The 12,998-nt window shown below is 40.1% G+C and overlaps 1 protein-coding gene across 1 annotated transcript; it reads right to left on the reverse strand.

Annotated features, from left to right (window-relative positions):
- Positions 1–1,190: 1,190 nt before the first annotated feature.
- LOC110692201 lies at positions 1,191–1,847 on the reverse strand. The gene has a single exon (XM_021869201.1). It carries the CDS (start codon positions 1,845–1,847, stop codon positions 1,191–1,193), a length of 657 nt encoding a protein of 218 aa, XP_021724893.1.
- Positions 1,848–12,998: the final 11,151 nt, after the last annotated feature.

Below are 12,998 nucleotides of genomic sequence, written 5' to 3' on the forward strand. Positions count from 1 at the left end.
GGGGTGGGAGGCGCTCAATTACCTCAATCTTGGCACGTTCTACCTCAATGCCCCTACTAGAAATCACATGACCAAGAACAATGCCCTCCTCTACCATGAAATGACATTTTTCCTAATTCAAAACTAAGTTCACCTTTTGACATCTTTTTAACAGTTTAATTAAATTTGAAAGATAAGTGTCAAAAGATGAACCAAAAACAGAAAAGTCATCCATGAATACCTCAATTGATTCAAGCATGTCATAAAAGATAGACATCATACACCTTTGAAATGTGGAAGGTGCATTACAAAGTCCAAATGGCATCTTTCGATATGCAGAGGTGCGAAAAGGACATGTGAATGTAGTATTTCGTTGGTCCTCAGGTTGGATTGGGATGTGACAGAATCCCGAGTATCCATCCAAGAAGCAATAATGACTATGTGATGCTAGTCTTTCCAATATTTGATCAATGAAGGGGAGTGGGAAGTGGTCTTTCCGGGTGGATTTATTCAATTTTTGATAATCAATGCACATCCTTCACCCTGTGACCGACCTCGTAGAAATGGTCTCACCCTTATCATTTTTTATGATGGTCATGCCTCCCTTTTTAAGCACAACTTGAACCAGGCTAACCCACTTACTATCAGAGGTAAGGTAGATTATGCCCGCCTCAAGAAGCTTTAAAACTTCTTTTTTCACCACTTCCTTCATGTTGGGATTGAGCCTTCTTTGGTGCTCAATCGAGGAAGCATGATCATCATCAAAAAGAATTTTATGCATGCATATGGTAGGACTTATCCCCTTAATGTCATCAATTTTGTACCCAATGACTTCTCTATATTCCTTAAAACAACTAGGAGTTTCTCAAGAGAGGTGTCATCGAGCTTAGCATTGACAATAACGGGATAACTCTCACTATCATCAAGAAAATAATATTTAAGTAGAGGGGGAAGGGGTTTAAGTTCAACCTTAGGAGGAGGCGTAGTCCTCTCCTCTATTTCTTCCACGTTAAGCATTTCAAATTTCATCACATCGTAGACTAAAGGTTGATTGAGTAAAAGATCATACCCTTTTACTTCTTCACCCTCCTTAACTAAGCTTCCCGTTAGGGTAGCTTGTAAAGGATCTTTTTCATACAATCTTTATCGAAACTCTTCTAAGTCCCTCTCCAATGTGTCAATTCTATGAACCTCATCAATCAATGGCTTTTTCAAAGTTTGTGAGAATGAAATGATAATTTCTCATCTCCCACATTCAAATTCAATCTTCCTTCTTTCATATCAATCACCACTCCCGCGGCGTTCAAAAATAGACTCCCCAAAATGAGGGGTAATCTTGTATCTTCTTCCATCTCCATTACCACAAAATCACATGGCACAAATACTCTTCCAACTTGAACCGGCACATCTTCAAGAATCCTCAAAGCTAGCCTAACCGTGTGGTCGGCTAATTGTAAGGACATTCTTGTTGGTTTCAAGTCTCCAACTTTTAAACTCTTTGCAATAGAACAAGGCATGAAGCTCACACTTGCCCCAAGATCACATAAAGCATCCATAACCTCCAAATCTCCAATTTTCACTGGTATTGCATAGCTACCGGGGTCACCAAGATTTTGGGGAAGCTTGTTTTGAATGATTGCACTCACCTCCTTAGGAAGGGAGATGGTTGCACTCTCTTCAAGCCTACTCTTGTTGGATAGAAGATCCTTCAAAAAATTTACATAGGTAGGCATTTGTGACATAACATGAAGAAAGGGGATGTTCACTTGGAGTCCTCTCATGACTTCAAGAAATGTTGAAAACTTCTCATTCAACTTTTTCTCTACAATTCTATGAGGAAACGGAATAGGGGGCTGATATACTCTCATAGGGGGATTTTATATTCTTTCTTTATCTCCCTCATCTTTCTGTGTGGCTCCCTCATCACTCTTTTGTTGCTCTTTTCTCTCAACTTCAACTACTTCATTTTCGATATCATCCTCACTTCTCATGAAAACTCCCTCATCTCTCTTTTGTGGCTCCTCTTCACTCACAACCGGACCCTCATAACCTCTTCCCAATCTCAAAGTAATAGCCTTAGCTTTCTCCTTTGGGTTCATTACCGATTAGCTTGGAAAGTGACCATAAGGATTGGAGGATGAACTTCCAACTTGTTGTGCAATTTAAGCCAATTGGCTCTCCATTATCTTATTGTGCGCTTGAAGTTGTTGGATGTTAGCATTCATATCCGCATTGCTCCTTATTTTTTATGTCATGAAAGTTTCGAAAACGGATTCAAGGCTAGTCTTTTGAGAAGGTGGAGGAGGAGGAGTGGGTTGGTTATATTGTGATCTTTGTTGGTTTTGATCCCTTTGGTTAGGGTGGCGGTATGGAGCTTGTTGATTTTGAAAATGGGGTTGGTTGTAGTGGTTTTGAGGTTGGTTTTGATTTTGGTTGTAGTTGTTTTGAGGGGGGCCTTAGTTGTGTTGCTTCCATCCCGTGTTTTGTTGGGGTTTCCAACTTTGATTGTAGGATTGGAAGTATTGCTCATTTCTTTGCCCAATTGCCGCCGCTTGCTCTTGATTTTTTGAGTTGCAATAGGAGGACAAGTGATCATTTCCTCCACAAGTCTCACAAGACATGACTTGTGAGGAAGAGCTTGAGGGTGTGAGGGTGGCTTGATCTAGCTTGTGAGCTAGCATATTGAACTTTGATGCAATAAGATCTATTGCACTAAGATCATGAATGCCGCCCTTCTTTGTTTGAGGTTGCCTTCAATCACCTCCATATGCATAATGCTTGGCCACTTCCTCAATCATCTTATATGCATCATCCACCGATAGCTTTTTGAGGCTACCACCGGCCTCGGAATCAAGGTTGGCCCTTGAAATAGGAGTAAGACCGTCATAAAATCTTTGTACAATGATCCATGATGTAAAACCATGGTGGGGGCATTTCCTTGTGTAATCTTTGAAACGCTCCCAAGCTTCACTCAATGTTTCATCAATGTCTTGATTGAAATTGGTGATCTTTCTTCTTAATTTGGAGGTCTTTTCCGGAGGACAATACTTTCCAAGAAAGGCTCTAGTGACTTCGTCCCATGTACTCAATGATCCCTCTTCAACCGTTCTCAACCAATGCTTTTCTTTATCACGGAGGGAGAATTGAAACATGTGCATACAGATGAACTCTTCCGAAATGTTATTTTGCTTGATGGTTGTACACAACTCAAGAAAGTTATCCAAATGAGAAAAAGGACACTCATGAGGACTGCCTCTGAATTGATCGCTTTGAATCATACGGATGAGTTGAGGTGAAAGCTCGAAGTTGTTTGCATTTGTGGTGGGGAGACGTATGCCACTCCGAAGTTGGAATACGTTGGGGTGGTCATAGTCTCGTAGCAGAGGTTGTGGAGGATTCTCTCCCATGTTATCTTCTTCGTTAGTTCCAAATACCTCTTCCGGATCGAAATCCGAATATATACAATGGAGAACTCGGGTGTGCCGTGCAAAAGTCTCCTCACGTTTCTCAAAGTCGTATTTAGCTATGGATCAACGGGAATAAGCGGTGACTGCTTACTATTTCGTGTCATGCAAAGTCAAAAAAAGCTAAGAAAAACGTTAGCAATGACTATCACAAGTTAAACACGCATAAACAAAAATTAAGGTCAGAAAACTATTATACATATACACACATTTAATCTCATTCAACAATATACATTCAATGTGACATTGCCTCCCCAGCAACGGCGCCAAAATTTTGATAGACCGTCGTCGAGCCTACCAAAATATAAATCCTATCTTGGTCTCACTAACTAATAACAAGGGTAAGAAAGGGTCGAACCCAAGAGAGGCGTTGAATCAACCACCGAGATAATATCGTTTAAATAAGCTAAATGAAGTCGAAATTAGTTTGGTCTTGAGTAACTTCTACTAGTTCAATTCAACTAAAACAAAGCATAAAACAAGTGCTGAAACATAATCACGATGACATAAACATTCCCTTAACCGGAAATTCCTATTCTCATGGCATTTCTAGTCAATTAAGCATAAGGGAGCTAACTCAAGTTCATCTCTCGATCCTTCGTTGAGAAAGCTTGGATAAATAGTTCTAGCAATGGCCATATACAAGAACTAAACAATTAAACCACTTAAGCTCAACTAATTAACACCCATTAATTACCAAATTATTACATGCAACAAGTAATTAGTAACTACATTGAGGGTTTTACCCAAACCCTAGAAATTAGACTACTCATAATCAATGGAGATTAAAGCAATTAAAGATTTCAAGCAATTCATGAACAAGTTCAAACTAAGGATTAAGCTAATTAACAATCTAAGCATGCAAGAATTAAGCAAGTAATTAACAACAAAGTAGAGAGAAATGGAAGAGAAGAGTAAGGAATAGTAATTATGGAGAATCAAGGTGAGCAACAATGGTGGAACTTGTCTTCTTCAATGATTGAATTTGAATATTTCCAAGCTAATCCTGGTCTATTTGTTGATTAGTTTGATGGGGCTTGAAAAGGGATTTCAATAATCCTGGTCCAATTTTTGATTAGTTGGATGGGTCTTGAAACGAGATTTCCAATGATATATTATAAGCCCAGATCCGACTTAAAAAAAATAAGTTATGGCCAAAATATTAAACCGAGCCCAAACCGGACTTAGGTCCACCTTACCTATGACACAATGATCCTGTGGAGGGTCTAAATACCGTAATCCCAATACTAAACCAGTTAGGATTTATTACGAGTTTCTATAATCCTCTAGAAGGTTCTAATTTATCCTTTCCCTGAAAGATGAAGTTTAAGGAATATGATATTGAATAAAACATCTCTTTTTTATAGTCATAATCCAGGTCAAAACTGAAATTTGCGTCTCATAATTTTTATGCAAATTTGAAAGTACACTTCTAGAACTGAAAGTACACTTTTACAGCTTTCCAACGATATATTATTTATCTTATTCCGATTTCTGGATCAAAGGTTATGATAAAAACAAAAACCACAAAATCGCAGGTCCATCGCACCGCGACAACACCATCGCGTCGCGATGGACATGGCGCGCCGTGATACTCCTACCGCGCCGCGATAAAAGGAGTTTTATTCCGATTCGAATTCAAATCTGTTCTGATTGCTTTGACTCTCTTTTTTCCTCGTAAATAGAGGTCGTTTCACCCCATTTTCTATCACCAAAAATCATCATCATCAATACCCTTTCTAATATTCTCTCTCTCTCTTGATCCCATATTCTTAGCCTAGCCTAAACACATCCTTGATACTCATCTAAATCATACACCATTTCTCATTCACGAGATTCGAATATTCCTAGCCATCCTCGACGTTACCTCGACCTCGACGTGAAAGGTTGATAGGTCTGATGGTTTGGTCCCAAATCTATATTTCAATTATTATTTGATTTATTTACTTTGTTGATTTAATCTTTCTTGAAGTTACTAACGTGTTTATTGTTTTAATAGCAAGAAAGCTGAGGAATCAAAGTGAGTAGATCTAGTATTTTTTTTCTTTTATTTTGGAGTAGAAATCATGTTTAGAATATTGTTTTAATTTCTAGTATCATATTAGTATGTCATCATAATTTCTAATATCATGTTTAGAATGTTGATTTTGATTGACAGTATCATGTTTAGGATAATGCTTTGATTATGATTTATATTAGTGACATGCTAGGGTTTGTTATTAATTCGTTTAGTATCATGCCTAGGATCTTACTAACGATGTTTTGATGATTTCAATTATGATGATGATTGTTGTGTCAATTAATTATACGTTGCTTGATTATTCATGATTGATTGTTATTGCTTTATCACGCCCCTTTCTGCAGGTTTAAAGGGAATTTGTATTTGAAATCACGCCTAATAATATAATTAATAATTTGATTTAGGCTAATATGATTTTAAGTCAAGTGATCACCAATAATAGATTTAATTGTACATTAATAATCAACCAACATAGATTAAACAGGTTTAGGACTAACTTGATGTGTGTATGTTGATCGGAAAGTGCACATGAATATCATAAGAATTAAGTAGAGGTCGATTTAGGGCAGGTTCAAACTCTTTTAGATTGAATGTGTACCATCATCCCCGAATATCCAGTCATGGTTCCGGGCCACTATGGAATTAGCGATCTTCGTGATCGTGAATGGGGTGTAACCTTTGCACCTGTGAACGGTTTACAAGTTCCTAAAACTTGTTGGCGATTCTTCTATCTCTAGATTCCTTCCCTTGGAGTGCCTCCATGCCTAAAATCATGAACTCAGTGGGGCTCAAAAGGTTGAGTTTGAAAAAATTCCCTACAGGTAGTTTCTTATAAAATTTAGGTATTATTAGGTAGTTTCTAACAAAAAAACCCCTTAATTTTGTTATTAGTTTTTATCTGTTATAAAAAGAGTAAAAAATCTTTAAAAAATCAAATAATAATAATAATAATAATAATAATAATAATAATAATAATAATAATAATAATAATAATAATAATAATAATAATTGTTTAGGGTAAAAATACCTTGTCCACGTGGACCAATCGTGTGCTGACACGTGTCTGCATCAGAGGGGTTATGAGAGAACCAATCCTCTGGTGACACGTGGTACTCCAACCCATGAAAGGGGAACTGATTCCCTTACACTATAAATAGAGGAAAATCCTCATTTATTGCAGATCTATAAATATACACACTAAACGTGAGCAATATTAATTGCAGACATCTCTCGGAATCCGAGAGAAAAACCTTTACATCCCGCACTTTTATACATCCGGATACGTTCTAACTTGATCGTCGGAGGAAAAACTCCACCCAACCAGAGTTTTCCGTGGTTTTGCACGTACAGACGGTCGACGCACATTCTTGGAATCGTAACTGTCCCAAGGGACTCTAAAGACCCCAAAACATTTGGCGCCATCTATGGGGAGAGTACTTCTGAGATGGTGTCACAGAGGTCTGTACCGCCTATTTATGAGAACCGGCCATTGGCCGAAGTAGAGGTCTATACAAACCAAGAGAGTGGCGACGACTTCGAAGTTGACACCTATGTGGCCCCAGACCGGTCACTCACGCACCCGTTCCAAGGAAACAAGGGAACGGGGCGAAGACAAAGCTGGTCTAAGCAACCCAACCGTCCAGCCGGCTGGGCGACCCTAGGCGGCGGAGGGTGCTGCTCCCGTTACTAAAGACGAAGTCATGAAATTCATGACGAGTTTCAAAGGGGAGAACAGGACCTGATAAACAAGTCAACTGGCACCAACAAGGGTCAGTCGGCCAAGAAGCCTTCTCCCTCAGGGAAGAAGCATGTGAAAGATCCTGGGAGATAACCAAGGCGGCTTAGCCAGCGAAGGTTAAGAACGTGTTGGTTGGTACCTATGACGGTACCACCAACCCGGAAGACCACCTAATGGCTTACACCAACCTCATGTACTTACAGGGGTTGGATGACGCCGCCTGGTGTCGATGCTTCCCGGCGACGTTGAAGGGCATAGCCCAACAATGGTTTGGCAATCTGCCAGCCGGTTGCATCAATAATTTCAAGACGCTTGCATACTTGTTCGCGTCTAACTTCTCTATGAACATCCCCGCCAAAAAGACAAGTCTTGACTTGGGAGCTATTCAGCAGGGAGATAAAGAAGGGCTAAGGTCTTATGTCAGGCGGTTCATTCTGATGAGAATTCAGAATCAAGGCCTGTTTGACGAAGTTGCCCTCACAGACTTCTACAAGGGTCTGAAAGACGGGTCGACCTTTAAGTTCGACCTCGTCAGAAAAAGGGTGGCTACCCTCCAAGAAGCTTTGATGGAAGCCGAAGCCTATATATAAGCGACGAGCTCTGTTCCATCAAGCAGCCATCGGACCCTAAAAATTCCGACAAAAAAGAAGAGAGCAAGAAAAGAAAAGAAGTTTGGGTGGCGGACAATTCTGGTCAGCCATCCAAAAGAAAAAGAAAGAGTTGAAGCCGTACATCCCCAAGTACGAGTTCAACAAGGACTGCTCATCCATCGTCATGGAGATTAAATACCGGTTGACCATTGAGAAACACGCTGCAATGAAAAGTCCCATAAAAATCCGGGATAAGAGCAAGTACTGCCATTTCCATGAGGTTATAGGCCATGACACTAATGGCTACTATAGCTTCAGGCGGTTACTAGATTGTCTGGCTGGCGAGGGGGCTTTAAAAGTCCTACATTCTGAAGCCCAAGGGTAACCCCAGAACAAACAGTGGTCAGCCACCCAAGAAGCCTAACAACCTTTCCATAAGCTCTAACACTAATGAAGAGCAAATCTTTACTATAGCAGGCGGTTTTGCGGGAGGGGTTCCTACCATCCGGGGCACCAAGGACAACATCAAAAAGCTGGAGGTCAACTTAGTGGATGAGGGTCAGGCGTCGAAAGACACCTTCCCTGAGGTCAACATCTCTGAAAAAGACCGGGGCAAGGTCAGGCGGCCTCATGATGACCCCATAGTCATCGAATGCAAGGTTGCCAACCAACGAGTTGGTCGGATCCTCATTGATACCGGAAGCTTGTTTAACCTTATCAGCTATTGGTGCTTGGCGAAGCTCAAGTATAAGCCTAGCAGCATGCACAAAGTCTCTCACCCCTTAGTGGTTTTGGGGGAGGGGTAGTGCATTCGGTAGGGAGGGTTGATCTACCCATCCGGCTAGGAGAAAAAGGGGAGGGACGACACATGGTCGTTGAGTTATTAGTGGTTGAGGAATTGACCGCCTACAATTTGATTTTGGGCCGTCCAACCCTCAACAAGTCCAAAGTAGTTATCATCCCATCCCTCATGCTGCTGAAATTTGAGAGGAATGATGGGACGGTGGGTTCCCTGAATGGGGATCAGAAGACAACAAGGGAGTGCTATCTCTCAGATGTCAAGCCTACTGTGGCCGCAGCCGGCCAAGGCGAGGAACCCATTGACCTTGATGACTTCAAGGAAGCCGCGCCTGCTCCACAAGAAGCCGGCAAAAAGAAAAAGGCGGACCACTTGGTGGCCGTCAAAAACGAAAAACAATAGCAATCACTGATCGGGGAACGTGAAAGGAATGGTGTCCTTCCAACAAATGTATTCTTCCGATAAAGGGTTCAGAATTATTACAGAGTTAATTCTTCAGTAAGATTAAGTGATCGGAATGCCTAGGGGGAGACCGCTTCCGATAAGGAATATCGAGGTACAATTGATATTACAGCTTAATCTTAACTGAACCCTTCGGGTCGAACCCAATCGAATCACCGATCCGAGACGACGAATTAATCCGAAAGGATTTAATGAGTCGACAAAGTTTTACGAATACAGACGTCGGAAATCGAGCCTCGGGCGTCGAGACCGAGCGTCGCAAAATCACAAAGCGACAAGTATAAAAATAGCCCTAGCACCACACTGGCCTAGCCATGTGGATGCTAGGCTAGTTCAAGCTAGCATGCACCTAGCTTGGCTAGGCACAAGCCTAAGCACACTAGGTGTGCTAGGCGCACCATCGCTGGCCTATCGCAAGCAACTAGGCAGCCCATCGCATCATCGCAGCACAAGCATAGCACCATCGCATGGCTAGGCCAGTGTGTGTGTGCGTATGCTTGTGCCTTATCCTATCGCATCAACACAGCAAGCATGCTTGTGCACATGCGTGCCTTCGCATGGCACTGCATCGCAGCATGCGTGCCTGGGTGCTAGGCACCATCGTAGGCCCCTCGCCCCTCCTAACCTTGGCCATCACTCAAGCATGTGATTGTGCCACTTGTCGCAATGTGATTAAGTTGATTATTTATTTAATTTAGAATTAAATAAATTGTTGATTTTACCAACTCTCCCACATTGATGGGAGATTGGAAATCAAGGGTGCATTTCCCTATAAATACCAAAGGCATGGTATTGGGAAATGCACAACCTTGAGTGGAATTAAAAAGGAAACTCTTATAATTAGAGTAAACCTTTGATTCGTAAAACTCATAGTTTTGTTTTTTTCCGGGTCTTGACTAACCTTCAAGACTTAGGACGCTCGGGTCGGGTCGAGGGTACGATCCGTCGGAGATCTCGTGGTTTCGGGATTTTAAAGTAAGAGCTCTTCGGGAGCGAAGCACGCAACAAAGGTATAATTCTTTTTCTTAGACTTGTTTGATTAAGTTTATTATGCTTGTTAATTGCTTTATTTAAGGGGCGGGTCTTGGGGGGGTTTCCTTCCGCATAGTGTCGGGTCACTACGAAACCCTACAGCGGTATCGGAGCCACGCTCCTTTTAATTTTTGCCATTAATTTAATTTAAGGTTTTTTAAAGAATTTATTTTTTCTGGTTCATGTTCTTCTAATTAGATTAGATGCTCGTTTTAATTAATTTTAAAACTCGATTTTATTCTCGACTTGGCTGTCGAACCCATATTTTGGCTCAAAAATAGTGATTTTTGGGTGGAATCAACATTTTGGAACAGATTCAATTCTCTTCGAGGGCTGTACAGAAGCCAAATTCGAACCAGAAACCCATTTTTTCAGGGGTTTTTCGTTTTTCAACGAAAATTTTAATTCTTTTTAAGCCTTGATTAATGCAAGCATTACAAGGTTAGATTAAATGCACAATTGCATCACTAATCTACTGGTTTTAAAATATCCTTAAGCATAATAATGGAGTTTTTATTAGTGCTTAAGTTGATATACCATTTTTCACATAAACTTGTTTTTCACAAATTTTGCAAATAAATTGCAATAAAATGTGAAAGCTTGTTTTGATCTTGTAATTTTAAGTTCCTATAATGTTAAAGTTCTAATCTTTAAAGGTTTAAATGATTGGAACCCTAACCCTAAATTCCATGTTGAACAAAGTTTGGATTTCTCATGTTTGGTTGATTAAAATCCATTAAGTTCAATTACTTGTGAGTAAAATTTGATTAATCTTGACATTGGAAGATGTAATCTTGGTATTTTACACAAGTATGAAAGCTGAAAAATTTTATCATTGGATGGTTAATTTATTTTTCCAACTCCCATTTGTCAAACCCATTATTAATTTGCATATTGGCAAGATTAATTATGGACATAGCTCATTTTATTTTAAGCATAAAGTAAGACCTAATTTTGTTCAAAATGAAAATTTTGGATAATTTAGGCTTGTGCACCAGTAAAATTAATATTATTTAAGTTGGACTTATTTTATTTTATTTTTCCTCAAATTGATTCTAAAATGTAATTTAGAATTAATTATTGTCACACACAAATCGGAATTAAATTTCGAGAATTGGCACGCAAATCAAGGCAAGAACACCCAAGCGCCACCAAGGCTAGCCTGGCTGCCTATGGTGCGCACAGGGGTGTGCCATGATGATGCGTGTGGCTGTGTGGCAGGGAGGTTGTTGGGCGCAGCATTGCGTGGGGCAATGGCTGGGTAGGGGCTTCCTATGCATGCTGGCTAGCATCAGTAGGCGCCAGCCCAGCACGCAAGTTGCTCGCAAGCACCAGCATGCTAGCATGCAGCTAGGCTAGCAGCGATGCTTGCTGGGCATTGTAGGCCTCGCCCATGCACCATGACGCCATGCCATGGGCTGCCTAGCAGCCATGTTGCGCACCCTCAATGGGTTATGTTGGGGCATTTTTGCTCAAAATTTGGGCTACGATTTTTGCATTATCCCGTCTTTAAAATATTTTATGTAATTATTTTAACGAGGCTAAAAACCTCGATTTTCGGTTTTGCAAAATTTTGACAAGTTATGGGTTATGCCGACTTAATTAATCGGATTAATTAAGTATGGATGCGGAATTTAGTGGGAGCTTAATTAATTGCGTAAGCATTTTGCGTTTAGAAATAATGGATTAAACAACTTTGACTAGTTTTAATTAGGCGCGTCAATCGGATTAACCACCTAAGTTAGTTACTAGTTTTGTATGTTTAATTATGTATTTCGTAAAATTGCATGGGACATTCACAAATAGTGAATGGGTGAATGTAAGATTGTTATTCAAAATAGGTCTTTAAAAATTGCAACTAGTGGGGCCCGACTAGGATAGAAAATACGAACTGTGTTCTGTTATGTATTTTTGTAAATCTAAATACGGTCTGCGAACCGTTAAGTATTTTTGTACCATTAGATTAATCTTAGTCGTTCTACCTAGCTTTATTTTATTTTGGCCAAGATGTCTCAAGACGGCGTTTTGATGAAGACGAGCCAAAATGAAGACCCATGGAAATTGAAGATTTCAAGGGGTCATGCTAGTTGCCAAATGCATCTATTTCTATGCCTTATATATAATTTTGTTATTTATATATGATTGCTAGATGCATGTCTAGGATTTCTATATGTTGCGACGATTAGTTAAGTTCACTAAAATCAACCAACATAGAAACCCTAGGTCCCTTAATAATATTGAGCTAAAATTTGTCATTCCAAGGACAACACTTACCGAACTAATGTGCGTACGTGATGGACTACGCCAAAGCGAGACATCACTACTTCCCTAGGAACGTAAGGTATACTAGGTATACAAGTTGTCTTGGTTAAGCTCAACGATATCAGTAAGGAGTCCTTAGATGTCGTGGAAAAAGAGATAAAATGTCAAGGATGCATTAGATGCGACATTTTATCAAACCGAGAGTAGCTTGGAGCTATTAGCAATTGGATTGCTTACCTTAAGATATTTAATGATTAAGACAAGCCAAAGCATTCTTAACCATTTCTTGATCTTTGGGATCTCGGAATCATTTTATTCTCGCCTAAAAGGGACAATTTTATAAATGCGTGGATAAAATGCTCAATAAGATTGGAAATATGCATGAACGTTTTAAATTTCAACTTATTGATTTATGAATGTTTTTCACTTCAAATTCTTTCAATTGTAGAACCATGTCTGAAAGTAACTCAAACAACAACCAATTCTCTTTGCGCTCAATTCTGGACAAGGAGAAGTTGAGCGGGCCAAACTTTCTTAATTGGCAAAGAAATGTCCGCATTCTACTAATGCAGGAGCAAAAGGAATACGTCCTTGATGAGGAAATGCCCGACGCTCCCAATGAGGAGGTCACTCAGGCTGCCCTTAACCGATG

This window comes from Chenopodium quinoa, unplaced genomic scaffold (assembly GCF_001683475.1).
Source record: "Chenopodium quinoa cultivar QQ74 unplaced genomic scaffold, ASM168347v1, whole genome shotgun sequence".
In the NCBI taxonomy this organism is placed as follows: domain Eukaryota; kingdom Viridiplantae; phylum Streptophyta; class Magnoliopsida; order Caryophyllales; family Amaranthaceae; genus Chenopodium; species Chenopodium quinoa.